The sequence below is a fragment of the Argentina silus genome (genome assembly GCF_951799395.1).
Source record: "Argentina silus genome assembly, chromosome: 15".
In the NCBI taxonomy this organism is placed as follows: Eukaryota; Metazoa; Chordata; class Actinopteri; order Argentiniformes; family Argentinidae; genus Argentina; species Argentina silus.
The window spans coordinates 18100555-18115801 of NC_139669.1; the positions used below are offsets into that span (position 1 = coordinate 18100555).

The 15247-nt window shown below is 46.0% G+C and overlaps 1 protein-coding gene across 2 annotated transcripts; it reads right to left on the reverse strand.

The window, feature by feature from the left end:
- Positions 1-2704: 2704 nt before the first annotated feature.
- On the reverse strand, positions 2705-9539 carry LOC310816214 (protocadherin gamma-A11; the record flags this gene model as incomplete). Of its 2 annotated transcripts, XM_083686270.1 has the most annotated exons (5): positions 2705-3818; positions 4002-4117; positions 4467-4525; positions 7014-7130; positions 7221-9539. In XM_083686270.1, the coding sequence occupies 5 exons, from the start codon at positions 9537-9539 to the stop codon at positions 3469-3471; spliced, it is 2961 nt and encodes a 986-aa protein (XP_083542396.1). In that variant the 3' UTR covers positions 2705-3468. The 2 variants fall into 2 exon arrangements, with proteins under 2 accessions (XP_083542396.1, XP_083542395.1); XM_083686269.1 differs by having other exon boundaries at positions 7014-9539.
- Positions 9540-15247: the final 5708 nt, after the last annotated feature.

Sequence of the window (15247 nt, forward strand, 5' to 3'; positions counted from 1 at the left end):
AATATACATATTTTATTAAGCTAAGAAAAATAGCTAAAATAGCTTTATTTACTAGTCTCCTATAGAGCTTCCAATACAACCTTGCTATGTTTGTCTCCATATGGCGCTTGGCATGATATTATTTGATTGTGATGCAATCACTTTACCAGCGTATTAAATACATGTTTTGACATTTTCAACACCATGCAAGTGGACAGCGCCTCATTGTTGCGTCATGTCTAACCATGCTCTCTTATTCAAAGCCATTTACAATGTTTAAAAGTCCACTGTATACCAGAGCTAGACATGGAAAGGCCCTTGTATACCAGGACTGACATGAAAGCACGTCATATGCCTTGTCCTGTGCACCGACCATCAGTCAGTCTCAATGTTAGCCGAGACGCGTAAGGGATCACGCCAGGGCGAGAATTAAGTTATGTCTTTTAACGTTTATTAAAGCACTCAATACATTTGGAATATGTATCTTACTGTGGTATTACTTTCAGTAATTCATATTTGTTATTGTGGCCTAATGATGTGTATGTGGTTGTCTGCCACTCTGTTCCTCTATCTTCCTCGTCACATCATACAGGCGAATAGCTGTTCTCAATTGTTAGGACTCTCCTCTGTCCTCCACTCGCAAAAAGTATTGGAGGAGAATATGTCAGGGGAGGAACCTAGATCTTCTCCTCCAATGGGGACGCGAGTGGAGGACGGAGGGGAGGATGGGAGGAGTCGTGTTCCTAACAGCTAAGAAAAGGCTTCTGTGTTTTCTGTTACAGATGATAGAAGGACCAAAGAACAACACAGCCCAACATGACCACTGAAGATGATCAAGAAGCCCACCAAACACTAAAAACAATCACATGTTTCTCAATGTAGTACAAACTACCAATAAACACGCAAAACGACGCTGTCATTTGTGTATAGGTTTCATGTTTCATGTATGCTTCTTTACCCTTTCAATCTCTCCTCAAACTCTCTCTGCCTGTTTCTTATTGAAGAGCGCCCTCTGGTGGTGAATGGAGGGAGTAGGTTTCGTCTAATGATTTCAGCTCATGTCTTGATACTCTATAATACCAGGTCACATTGTCCACTGTAATATGCAGCCAATATGATATGGGCCACGATGTGAGAGACTGTGTTCCATTTAGGCTTCCTGGATTGTTGATCATCCTCATAATAAGACATATCTAGGTCATGGTGTTCTATGCAAGGACATGCATTATTTTCCATTGACTTTATGTAAGTGTTTTTCTTATGTAACTAATGTGCTAGTCTCTCTGTCTGTAACTGACATGTATTGATCAGAAGATGGGAGAGAGGGAAGCCAACTCAAATATAAACATGAGTGAGAGAGAGATGAGGGGTGGGAGTGAGAGATGAATGCAGAGGAGGGAAAGGCGTGGAGAACATTTTGCCCTGCTGAAGGTCCCAGGGGCCATAGAGCTGCAGGGGATGTATGCTCTGCATGGTGATTCGCTGCCCTCTGAAGTCTGGCTGTAGAACATCCACTGGGCCCAGAATCAGAGGTCAAAGGTCCGACCTCACAGGAACGTGTGCCTGCAGTACACAGTGGGTGGCGACCTGAAGAGGACAGCGCTATGGTAATTAGGAGCACACCTCATGGACAGGTCATGTAGAGGCTGTGCTTTTGCTCAGGTATATGGAACTTTACACTCCAGTTTTGGCTTTTATAAGAAAGTAAAAAAAAAACTAAAAAAAAAAGGGTTAGGGACATACGCAGGCAGGTCTGGTGGGCTATGATGTGAATGAGTCCACATTTACCCACTCATTTAGCCTGACCAAAACCTCTCAAGGTCATATTCACATACACCATCACATCAAGACTTTTCATCGTGTTCATAGAGGGTGAGGAATATTCTCTGTTTCTATTTTTAAGCCCATGGCTCCACTTCCTGTTTCACACGCATTGAAGTGAGCCTAGCTGACCTAAATACCACTGCCCTGCCTCCACCCTCCCAGCCTCCCTCCTCCTTTGCCTCCCGCCTCCACTGCCTCCCCCCTCCCTTGCCTCCCCTCCTCCCCAGTCACAGAGGAGGCTGCTCTCCAGCTCAACAAGCCTTGTTCCTCTAAGGAGACCATTTCCTTATTAACTGAATTATTTTCAATCTGAGGCACGTGCCGACCTAATTACCCTCCTGAATTTGGCCGATACTCATCTGTTGACATTCGGAACTCATTCCCCGAGAAATGAAAAGGAAAAGGGCAGGGAGAGAGGGGGCGCGGGGCTCGGCAGATCATCCAGGTGTGGCATTTGGAAGTGAGGCTCCCTCCCCGACACTGGTTCCCAGGCTCACGGTCTTTAATTAAAATGATATTTCGAGAGGAGATTCTGTTTGTTCAGTTAATGAACCTCGACTATTCTCTGCGGGCGAATGGAAATGCAAGCACTCCAATTAGCATATGTTAGCATTTTACTATGTTTATTCCGTGGCATGGAAAACAGCTTAGCGTTGCAAAAAGCTTACCCTGATGTCAGAATGCTGTGGAACTTTTTCACCCTAAAGCAATTTCCTAACTTTAAAGAGGATGCATGACTCAAGATGATTAAACATTAAAGCGTGTCTGTTTTCTTGATGTTATACCATGAATTAAACCTGTCACTGCAGGCCTAAACTTCGGAAATCTAATGATAGCAAGTGTACGAAATTAGCGTCATCTATAGCCTGCATACGAAAATGCAATTATGACAGAATCATGATTATATGAGAAAAAATACTTTAATCTCAGAAATGTATGTACAGTACATGTGTCGCTAAGCCTTTGAGAACCACCTGCATCACAAATGCAGTTTGCATATCATACAAACAAATATATTCATATAGAAATTCACATTAGCTCTGCTTGCCAGAACCATATTTTAAAAACGATGAATGAATGCTACCCGGTGTTTCCCCCATCCTCACCCTCTTTTTCATACACTTTCAAAAACAGAATTCCATGACAATGTGCAAAGCTCTGTCCAACATCTGCCCTTTTGAACGCTTCTTTTCAAAGTGTGTTTCAGGCTGATTGTCTAAATAATAATAATAATAATAATAATAATAATAATAATAATAATAATGATAATGATAATGATAATGATAATGATAATAATGATAATTGAAAACCACAGACTATGGCAAACATGTGGAAGTAATGTGTCAAACAATGGCCGTCAATGACAAAGAAGGTGTGAGATTCATCAATTCATCTTTTCCATCTTCATGTTCATCAGTTCTTATTGTCAGAGGTTTGCTGAGCATTAACTCATTCATTACAGAATTGGATTCGCTTCATCATTCACTTTTTCATTCAGTCATCTGCTCCTCATCAGTTTCTTCCCACTGCGTGACACAGAGGTTATTATTCATTCACTCATTCATCCCTTTCCCCTCTATCTCTCTGTTTCTCTGTCCTATCATAGAGGTCATTCATTCAGACATGTGTTCTATCACCCTCACACCGTCTCCTAGAGAGCCGTCATTAATCGTTGTACAGGTCGTTGTTGATGACGGCCGCGTCCCCCTGGGGTTCGTAGTTGGTGATGAAGCGTCTCTTCTTGCCGAAGGTGGAGAAGCCATTGTGGACGTCCAGCTCACTGCGGTGGACAGTGGGCCTGAGGGTGCAGAACCCTGAGGGGGTCCCAGGGATGTAGACGTTGTGCTGGTAGTCTGGTGGAGGGTGGGGATGGGGGTGGGGGTGGGGGTGAGGGTGAGGGTGAGGGTGTGGGTGTGGGGGAAGGGTGGGCTGCTGCTGCTGGGGCGGTGGGGTGCACCGAGGGGTCCAGGAGCGAGGAGGAGGAACGCCCTGGGCTGGAGGAGACATCTTGTAGTCTGGAGGGAGAGGAACTTGGAAATTAGTTTGATAAGAATCACAGTCATTCTTTACACAAACACACGCACTCTCTCACACAAATAGTTACATTATAAGTTACTTAGCCCTCTATATCTGTTCTATTGTTATCATCCTGGGCCATGGCTTCGCACTAGTGTGTGTATGTGTGTGTGCGTGCGTACCCCTCATGTGAGTGCCCCAGGTCCAGTACTGCCCAGCCATGGGTGTAATGTAGTTCTCTGGGTCTGCATGCATGGCCTTGCGCATCAGGGTGCCGTCCATGTTGATGGAGTTATAGCTGCAGAGGAGAGACATGAACCAATCTTAGATCACAAAATGCTCTATCCATGATCACATACAGCAGTATCTCCTCTATCAATGGTCCTCTGTGGCTCATTTGGTAGAGCATGGCGCTAACAATGCTTAGGTTGTGGGTTTAATTCCCGCTGGGACCATATATACTGAAATGTATGCACTCACTGCAATGTAAGTCGCTTTGGATAAAAGCGTCAGCTAAATGACATATATATATATCAATGGCACTCCAATGGCTAGTGACATAGCGTATTGATGACAAGTGAATTGATGACAGATGATGACTTTGACTTCAAGTAGTGGCCAAAAAGACACACAAACGTCATGGTTACCTTTTAAGAGAAGAATTCTGGTTCTTTGTAAGAGTCCAGTCTGTATTTGGCTGCTTCAGCTGGAAAAAAAATAGGGAAAAATACGTTTTTAAAACATTTCAAACAATAATAATTAATTGGGAAGAATCCAATAACATCCAATTATTGTGCAGCTAAAGAATTAACCGTTTTGGTAAGAGTGGCAATTGAGATTATGTTTTCCAATACATCTTCATAGACGTTGTATGTGACTTCATTAATGTCACTTTCTATTCGTTCCATTCGTGCCATTCTTAGGGACGGATGCCTCATTGAATTCTGAGAGTGACCATTTTTACATGGTGGTTGACTGCTCCCCTGTGGTCATATTGTAGAAGACACCTTCTCTCACATAGCGGTCGGAGTGGAGGAGTGACTCGCCTGTCACTTATTTCACTTTCATCCTCTAAAGGGGGTGGGGAGGGGGGGGGGGGCGCTGCCGAGTGATATTTATTCCGGGTGTAAGTCATAGTATGGATTCCACGCTCTATTAATTCACTTAGAGCTGTTAACAAGGAGAATGCGACGTAAGCGTATTATTAGCATCGGTATTCAAAATACATTCCAAGCTAGCTCCGCACAAAAACCAATTAGAACCCCATCGGGATGAAACGAAACACGATTTTAATCTTCAAAGGAAACCACGCCACTGAGGAAATTAAGAAAATTATACACGTAATTGTTGTGCGAGGTTTTATGCATTATTTTTACATTAATATCGGCCTTATGCTCCGAGAGCATACTTTAATTACAGCCACTCTGAGAGGCTGAAGACTTCACCGTCCTAAGACTAACTAGGTCATCTCACCTGTTCATACTTCACTAACCACTTCACCTTGGCGCATGGATAACTGTCTAAACGTCAGCTTGGGTCTGTGTAGCTAGATCTAATAAAAGTAAGAATATCAACAACTTGAGTGTGTTATATTTCTGGTGTCATTCGGGGCATGATATCCAGTCTGACTCATCGAGGAGACGCGTGGAGAACATGGCTGATTAGGGAACCAATTAACGTCATCGAGGACACCAAGCCCCTGGAGGGACGTCGCTGCGAGCCGAACAATCATCATGACCTCGAATCCTCTCTTTCTATGGCCAGAGGTGTGTGCTATGAACGGACTGACATTTGTTGTCCTCTATCAAACAGAGACGGGGATTCGAGGAAGTGTGTCCAGGTTCTCCGTCACTGCCTGTCTACATTGTATTGAATTATAGAGATGACAACGGACAATACGCACACATTCACGGTCTGCCGGTCCCATCTAGTGGATTTCGACAACAGCGGTGTCGACATCCCGCCTGCCTGCCTCCCTCCCTCCCTCCCTCCCTCCCTCCCTCCCTCCTTCCTCGCTCGGAACTCAGACAAAACACAAAGCCACATCTCCCTCTCCGAGGACAGCGCGGGAGCTATCTACAGGCGCACCACGTCCCAAGCAGGTCCTTGGCCCCCTCGCCAGTCCCACCCCCCCTTCCCCCTGTCGCCCCAAAACCAGCCCTTTGACATTTTTCATCAATAATGGACGCGACCCCCTTGCGTATGCGCCGCATTGTGTGCTGTATAATGGCTCGGCCGTGTCTGTGCCCTTGAGGCGTAGTTAGTGGGGTTATCTGTCCAAAAGCGTTAGTTTGACAATCAGTGGAGGTGCACGACTGCGGCTGGTCGCAGTGGAATATAACCAGACAGTCGCTATTCTATCTCAGAGATAACTGTCATTCACCTCGTCTATCATGTGTTAACCTTTAAATGATGGTAAAACCCAGTTTAAAATCTACTCAAGCTGCTGGTATGTGAGGAAAAAGTAGACGACATTAATCTCTCCCTCTCATTCCGAGAAAGAACTCGAGTCAATGTCATCGAATGACATAAATTCCTCTATCATTTACATCATGACTCATGGGTTACGGGGTTTCTCAATTAATATGACAATGTTTATGAATAAACTATATGGTTGTTTCGCAGAGATAAAGATAAAAATAAAGATAGAGTACATGAGGACTGGATATGAGGAAGCAGCATCCAGGTGATAGGCTGCATACTGAGGTTCATTCCTCTCCGCTCCGTTTGTCCATAACCGATATCTTTGGTGTTCAGTTTCATGTGCGAGAGGAGAGATAAGCGGAGGAACATATGTTTAACGTAAACGATGATGTTTCGACGTATCCAGCTCTCTCTTGTTTCCCTCTCCCAAGTATTTCAAATAACTTGATTGAAATATATTGCAGTTTGTAACTACTATTCGATTTATGACAGTATACATATAAACAGATAAACTGGATGAAGATGTTTCTTTATAAGTGAGTTTGCAAAACGCACAGACTAATGATGCTGATGTAAATCTAATTCCGTTCAAGTTACACTAGGTTTAGGCTTACGTGGATGACTGATGTATGATTTGACCTTGATTTGATTACATCGAAGAATCATACATTATGATTATCAGAAATAAACTGAACACAAACACAGTGTACTGTAAGTATAACGAGATTAATTCTGTTTGCCAAGCGCCAACACATTTACTCTTATATTACCTCATTCGGAGTGGTGGCACCGTTGTTTACCGTTGCGCTCCGGTTTTGCGCGCTCCAGGCCAAATTGTCTGCCCCCTTCGCCTCGTTGTTTCTCGGTGTGCTACTCGGGCTGCACGGCTTCAGGAACATGAAGTCACTTTTGGCTGATTCGGGAGTCAAACACACTTTATAACAGTAGGCTTGGGAGAGGGTGCCGTTGCCGTTCACCTCCATGCAGTTTGTGGGCACCTTAGCGCCGGTGGAGATCTGCAGGTTAAGGTTCGACTTCTTGAACACCTCCGGGGGAGGCTCAGGCTGGAAGCCCCCGCAGCAGCAGCAGGCGAACGGAGGGAGGTTGTACCCGCTCAGGGTCTCTCTGTCCTTGTAGCACTTGACCGCGGCCAGCACGATAATAGCCACCAGGAAGATGAGCGAGATGGTGCTCAGTGACACGATCAAGTACAGGGCCAGGTTGGAGGGGGGCTGCGGACTGAGGGTGAGGTCACCGTAATCAGACAGCGACTCGGGCACGTTGTCCACCACGGAGAGGAGGATCGAGACGGTGGCGGAGAGCGGCGGCTGGCCGTTGTCCTTGACCAGGATGACGAGTCTCTGCCTAGTGGCGTCTTTATCCACGAAGCGGCGAATCGTCCTGATTTCTCCGGTGTAGAGGGCGACGCTGAACAGCCCCGCGTCCGTAGCCTGTAGCACCTGGTACGACAACCGGGAGTTCTGCCCCGCGTCCGCGTCTAACGCGGTGATCTTAGCCACCAGGTAACCCGCGTCAACCGACCGCGGCACCACCTCCGTGGCCACGGTCCCGTTCTTGGGTAGCGGAGACACGACGACCGGAGCGTTGTCGTTCTGGTCTAAAACGAAGACGTTCACAGTGACGTTGCTGCTGAGCGGCGGGAAACCGGCGTCCTGCGCCTGCACCCGGATCTGAAAGTTCCTGAGCTGCTCATAGTCGAAGGAGCGGAGCGCGTAAATGTTTCCATTATCGGAGTTGATGGAGACGTAGGTGGACACCGGCATGCCCTGGATCTGCCCGTCCAGGATGGAGTAGGACAGGTAGGCGTTCTGACTGGAGTCCGGGTCGAACGCGGTGACCGAACAAATGGAGGCGCCCGGGGCGTTATTCTCGGTCACGTAGACGGTGTAGGACGGCTGAGCGAAGCGCGGGGAGTTGTCGTTAATGTCAGACACTTGAACGAGGACCGTTTTCCTCGTGGAGAGCGACGGGGAGCCCAGGTCTCGAGCGGTCAGGGTGATGTTGTACTCGGACACGGCTTCCCGGTCCAGAAACTCGCTTGTGACCAGAGTGTAGTAGTTCTTAAAGGAGGAGTGCAGTTGGAACGGGACGTTGCTAGGGATCTGGCAGTCCACGTTCCCGTTCTCTCCTGAGTCCCGGTCCATGACGCTAATAACGGCTATCACCGTCCCCGGTGGCGCGTCCTCCTGCACAGGTGTGGACACGGAGGTGAGGATGACTTCCGGCGCGTTGTCGTTGACGTCTAAGATGTCCACCAAGACTTTACTGTGCACCGCCACGGCCGACGGACCCCGGTCTCGAGCCTGCACGTACAGTTCATACACACTCGCCTTCTCGTAGTCCACCACCCCCTTCACGCGGACCTCCCCGGTGTACGGGTCCACGCTGAATAGCTCGCGCACTTTGAGCGGTGCGTGCCCGCTGAAAGCGTAGGACACCTCGCCGTTCGAGCCCTCGTCCCTGTCGGTGGCGTTCAGCTTCAGCACGAGCGTCCCCCTCGGCGCGTTCTCGACCAGGCTCGCCCGGTAAACGGACCGGTCAAACACGGGCACGTTGTCGTTCGCATCCAGCACCGTGATGGTGATGAGCGCCGTGCCCGAGCGCTCCGGTGAACCCCCGTCCACGGCGGTTAGCACCATCTCGTGCGTCTTCCGCTGCTCACGGTCCAGCGGGGTGTCCAGCACGAGCTCGGCAAACTTACTCCCGTCGTTACGCGTCTGAATGTTCAGCAGGAAGTGGTCGTTGGCGCTCAGCTGGTAGGAGCGGAGCGAGTTGCTGCCGACGTCCTGGTCCTGCGCGCTCTCTAACGGGAAGCGGGACCCGGGCGCCGCCGACTCCGTAATATCGAGATTGAACTCGCTCCACGGGAAACCGGGAGAGTTGTCGTTCACGTCCAGAATCTCCACCTCCACTCGGTACAGCTCCAGCGGGTTCTCAATGACCACCTGCAGATGGAGGAAGCAGGTCGGACTCTGCTCACACAGCTCCTCGCGGTCTATCTTCTCATTCACGAATAAAATACCGTTTTCCAGATTCACCTCTAAGTACTGTTTCTTGGCACCGGAGACTATCCGGAAGCGACGGGCGGACAGCTTGGCCACATCCAAACCGAGGTCCTCGGCGATGTTACCGACGAAAGCCCCGTGTTCCAACTCCTCTGGAATAGAGTACCGAATCTGCGCGAGAACCAGGTCCACCACACACGCGCAGACGAGCAAACCCACCACCAGCCCGGTCACCGGTGTCCACCGGGTCCTCGCGAGCCTGTGGTCCATCTCGGCGGCGCTCAGAAACCCTCAACAGTGAAAACAGCGCGAGGCGAGCTTACAGTCACTGACATGATGCGTTCGATAAAAGGATGAGTGGATTTGTTCGCGTTGGTTTTAGAAAACAATAATACATTTAAAAAAAACTATAGTGGTGAGCAGATGTCTCATTTAAAGGTACTATATATACTTTTATCAGACGACTACCGAGGTAAACTTCGAGGCGGAGGAGAGAAGAAGAGAGTAAGCGCGCTGTGTTGTGCTCCCCGCGCGCAGCACCAGTGGTGTGTGAGCGGGGGAGGCTCGCGCTTTGATTTTCCAGTGTATTAGACATTCGGAGGAGCTGGTGTGTGTGTGTGTGTGTGTGTGTGTGTGTGTGTGTGTGTGTGTGTGTGTGTGTGTGTGTGTGTGTGTGTGTGTGTGTGTGTGTTAGAGAGGAGGGGGGGGGCATCGCGCAGCAACGTATTGGAGGACGGCGACATGAGAGCAGCGACTCTAATTACTGTCCCACGTTTAACCCTTTCACTGCGCTGCTCCTCGGCCGATTAAAGAGAGAAAGCGTACGTTTCAGTGGAAACATGAGACAGATCTGGATTAAGGCTAAATTACTTTTCATCCAGGGTGTCGTTCTAGTTATCGCCATGGGCATCTAACACAGGTTTCCACATTCTCTCGAGGCACAGTGTCCAATCAGTGTGTAGATAAACACTTAATAAAATATTACTTCAGAAAAACAAGAAGAGAAGAAATAGTCTACTTGGTACATACTGGCCACTGTATGTCTGGCGCCATTCAATGATGTCTTTTGAAGACTGTTGCCCACACGGCCTAAACGGTCCCATCCATTAATCATCATACACCATTTGGGGTTTACAAAGAGAATCCATAATGGGTTATTCAATTTTAATAGATATTTATGAGAGTCTATCTTTAAGCAAAATAATGATCACAATGATGATAGGAGTGGCACTGATACCCCGGTACAAATACACGCATTACACGGCTTTGTTTCAATAAGTAGACCTGGGCACGTATCAACACAATCAACATAAAAGCAATGTCATAAAACCATAATCACACTTCAATTTAATCTATCAGGTATTATTGTTCGGATTAAAGTCGGATTATTTACAGTTAGGCCTATATTTATTAAGATAAACACAACGTGACAAATGTGACAAATGCCGGGGGTGGTTTGCTCAGACAAAGTCTTTGAGTGAGTCATTCAGCAGCTGAAGGAATAACTTCATAATAACGACCGGCAGTTATGGCCTTGATAAGGCAAAGAGGACAACTCGGGTCTCTTAACTAGTGCGGCACATGTTTTCTCGGATCTAATCTTTCTCCCGTTAATCCTGGTCAGTCAGACAGCACATACACACACACCCACACACACCCACACACACACACACCCACACACACACACACACACACACACACACACATGCTGAAGAATCCCTCGGCGCGCTCGCTTTCGTCTCTCGACAGACTCGAGTCGCATTATAATTAAAAGCAGTGGCTCAAGCTCAAATGCCTCTGGTTAAGATGACGACACAGCCACGGAGACCAAAGACCCCGACACCCTCCCTTAACGATCACACTCCCCCGGCCCTCCTAGACAACTACCCGGCCCTTCGCGGAAAAAGTCAAATCCGCAAGGTTTAAATAACCACAAAACACAATCTGCTCCCAGATTTAACCTCCAGCAGATGGTTAAGCTTCTCCAGAAATGATTACATTTCTGAAAAAACACCAGTTCCATTGGTTTCCTCGTCTTTTTAACTAACGGAGTGAAGGATTAGTGCGTAGCTATCCGGGATCAACCGTTCCCCGACAGAAGAATACAAATGTTTTGTGATGAATAATCCTGGAGCACTCTGTTGGATGTACCGACAGGCCCGGGTGCCGGTTGCATTAACATGCATTACACGGAGCATTAAACCCGTTCACCACCCCAACCCCCCGCCTCGTACCCCCCATCGTACCACGGCAAAACACCACTACTTTCTCTGAACTTGTAACACTTGTGTGTGTGTGTGTGTGTGAGTGTGTGAGTGTGTGTGTGTGTGTGTGTGTGTGTGTGTGTGTGTGGTTTGAGAGATAGAGACGGAGAGACAAAGAGACAAAGAGGTGAGAAAGTCAAATCAAGAGGGAGATTGACAGACAGTAAAAACTTTTTTGAGACACCCTTCCAGTTGTATAAAGGCATACAAAGGCTTATTATTGTAGGCCCTATATAACCCTATATAAGCCTATATATGTTGGGTTCAGTTCCATTTCAATTTAAAGGGTGAATATTCAAATAAAAAAATAGATTTCCAAAATTCCTTTCCTGAATTGATGGAATTGAAATGGAATTGAAATGGAATTGACCTAAACTCCAATGGCAATACAGTGTAACTGAATTCAGAGCCCCTTTCTCATTCATGGTCCTAGAGCGCCATCTGCCGGACATCAGCCCGTACACTGGAGCAAACTGAGGACAAGCCTAACGAAAGGCCTAGTGCTCTTTCGGTCATATTAGGCCTACTAGGCTATATTTTCTTTACATCGGAGCACTGTAGCCTGTATCGATTTAGTTAGTATTCACCACGCCTCAATGTATAGGCTGTCTATAGGCTATTTTACATTTCAAAAAACAGCCGTAAAGGCATAGGCTATGATTTAGCTCCTGAAAAACAAAACCCAAACAACAGCCCGAAAAATAATCCGGTGTTTGAGTAAATTACATTTCTAGTAGGCCTACTGCCAATTCAGGAATAATCTAAAAACGTATCCTATGATGGTATTATGTCTATTGCACCTAAGAACAGTCTTCAATGGAATAATATAAATAATTTGTGTGTAGTTTTCATGAGACTGACAACACTGCTTTCAAATCAATTCACCATTTACCAATGAAAAACCAAGAAAGAAGAAAAAAACGCAGGACAGCGCCCGTGGTTCATATCTCGGGTCCACGAACCATGAAATGGCCCGCGGACCATGAAATGTTGTCATTGTGTGAAGTAACCACTGAGCTAAACCAGCGCCCAGGAGTACGGCAGTAAAACGCGTTTAGACTGTGTATCCTACATGGTGTATATAGGCCTAGGTCTACGTCAGAGGACTTTATAAAGACTACGAACATCCGCCTCTACGGGGCTGACACGGTCGGTTTCCCGGTGTGGAGCTGAGATGTGGCCACTTGTCTGTGCTTTCCTCCAGGGTCGTGTTCAGTCCTAAATAGACTTGTAGCCTACATATCTCTCTATCAATGTACGACAGACCCGCTACTAACAACGCTGGACAGGCATAGCCCATTAGTAACTACTGAAATATACCAGCGAACCGCACGGCTGTCACTAAAGACGTTTATTTAAAAAAAAACAAAAAAAACATGTGTTTTAGAATAATCGAACGTAGGCTATAAGAGTAAGAAATGAATAAAAATGACAGGCCCATCTCATCAGCAGTAGGCTAAGTGCAACATATAATAATTCACAATGTATGGCCTCGGTCAACTAAAGTAGCATGTGATTTGGCATATTTTATTTTCATAGAAGGATCTTAAAATACCTAACCCTAACCCTAAATACATTTTGGAAAATGATAAGAATGGCTCGGGTTTAAGGTGTAGCTTATATGGCAGTATAATAGAATGTTCTAAAACATATTTATTTGAAATACCACATTTTGATTAGGGCTATTCATAAACGTAAGGGAGACGTATTGGCCTGAGCTTAAACCAAAAAGACCGGACAACGGCCGTGAACCCCTCAGTCTGCGGACCGAGGAGATGAACAACAACTTCACACTGTTTAGAAGCTATACCAGCGCAACGTTACAACACGGAACACATCTATATACCCTATGACGAGCCTTTTTGCGTAAGCCTTACTCTGCTAAAGTCTAACTGTGAATGTAACTTAGGCCGATACTATGATATGTTCTTGGAACAGTAGGCCTACATGTGAGTGTATAGGCCCACACGAATATCAACAACCATAAAACAGCAATGAATACGCTTTGACAGGGGTAGCTTTTGTATGTATTCATGAAGATAAGACAATCATTAACATGCAACATTAAATGATGCAAAAAGTAGAAACAAAAACATAGCTCCATTTCATGCAATTTTAGTAAAACTAAAAAACATATAAAAAAACATTTTAAACAAAAACAATTAGTAGTAACAATTAGTAGTCCATGTGTACAAATGTACTGAGTAACACTCGGCCAAAAATAACACTCGATGTTCAAGTTGGAGCCCCCATTTAAAATATAGTCTCACTAAATCAAACGAGATTCTGGGTTCCCAGATGAATCCGTGCCCACTTGCTAGCTACGATTCCGCAGTCTGTGAGCGCCTCCTATCGGGGATAGACCGGTAAATCAGAGCAAACAGACTTCCGTACAAGAGCTCTTCACCTTGTCAGGTAGCCCAACCCGACGAACCAACGACCCTGACAGGCTTATTCTCACTAACAGACTGAAATAGCTGTTTGGGGATTCATTTGAAAGCTCTTCCCTCTTTAATATGGCCGACAGTCTAGCCTTTATCAGGATGACCGTGAAACAGGCATGAAGACGGTTGAGACGACAGCAGTCATACAACCAACAGGACTAAATTCGTGTAAAACGCCAGACAGAGAACCCCGCAACCCGCGGAAACTTATGGGGCAAAAAGTCACCACTGAGCTAAACCGTGTTGGTAGTGGGTAGAGCATGGCGCCAACAATGCTTAGGTTGTGAGGACCATATAATACTGAAATGTATGCACTCACTGCAATGTAAGTCGCTTTGGATAAAAGCGTCAGCTAAATGACATATTATATATATTATTATTATTAAACCGGCGCAGCTATAGAACACAGTTCTGCTTGTGACGTCACATGATTGACAAATCAGTGCCTGTCATAAACGCAGGCGAGCCGATATGAACACCATGTCTAAAATAGCCGACTGAGAATAATTTCAGAGCAATCAAAATTGGATGGAGGCGAATGAATGAACTGTAGGCTAATTCCCGACCATAATGTATATGAGCTGTTTCCTTTTTTTCACCTTCCAAAAAGAGCGCATTTACACCCTGCTGTGTTCAGTGTCTTTCTTCAAATGATATTAGCACGCCATCTACCGGTTGTCTTTATACCGGGGCTACCCCACTCAGCCAATGGGACAGGAGTTGCCATATACCCCATTCATTCTATTGCACAAGAAGCCATCGATTGCTCCAAATGAATGTCATATTATTCGGCGTAGACCTAATACCAATAACCAATATGTTTTCTAAACGTATTAACTCTATATTTCTATACATATTTATGTTCCCATGTCATTGTAAAATGTGTCTATAGTCTGGTTTTCTCCAGAAACATCCACGGGGAGGAGAAGCAGAGAGTCCAGATCAACCAGCATTCCAGCACCTCAAAGTCAAATCAAATCAAACTTTATTTATACAGTACATTTCATACACGGATGCAACACAATGCGCTTTACAGGAACATGAATAAAAACAATGAAAAGAAAATTACCAAAAAACATAAGAGGATAACAAGTGAGAGACTCATGCATGGTAAATAAAAGCTTAAATATATTAAATATATAATATTATATAAAAAAACTGAATGACAAAAATAAATATCCACAGTGTCTGCCGCCCTCAGGTTCTCTGGTAGGCTGTTCCAGTGGCTGGGGGCAGAACAACTAGAAACTGCCTCTCCATGTCTCTTGGT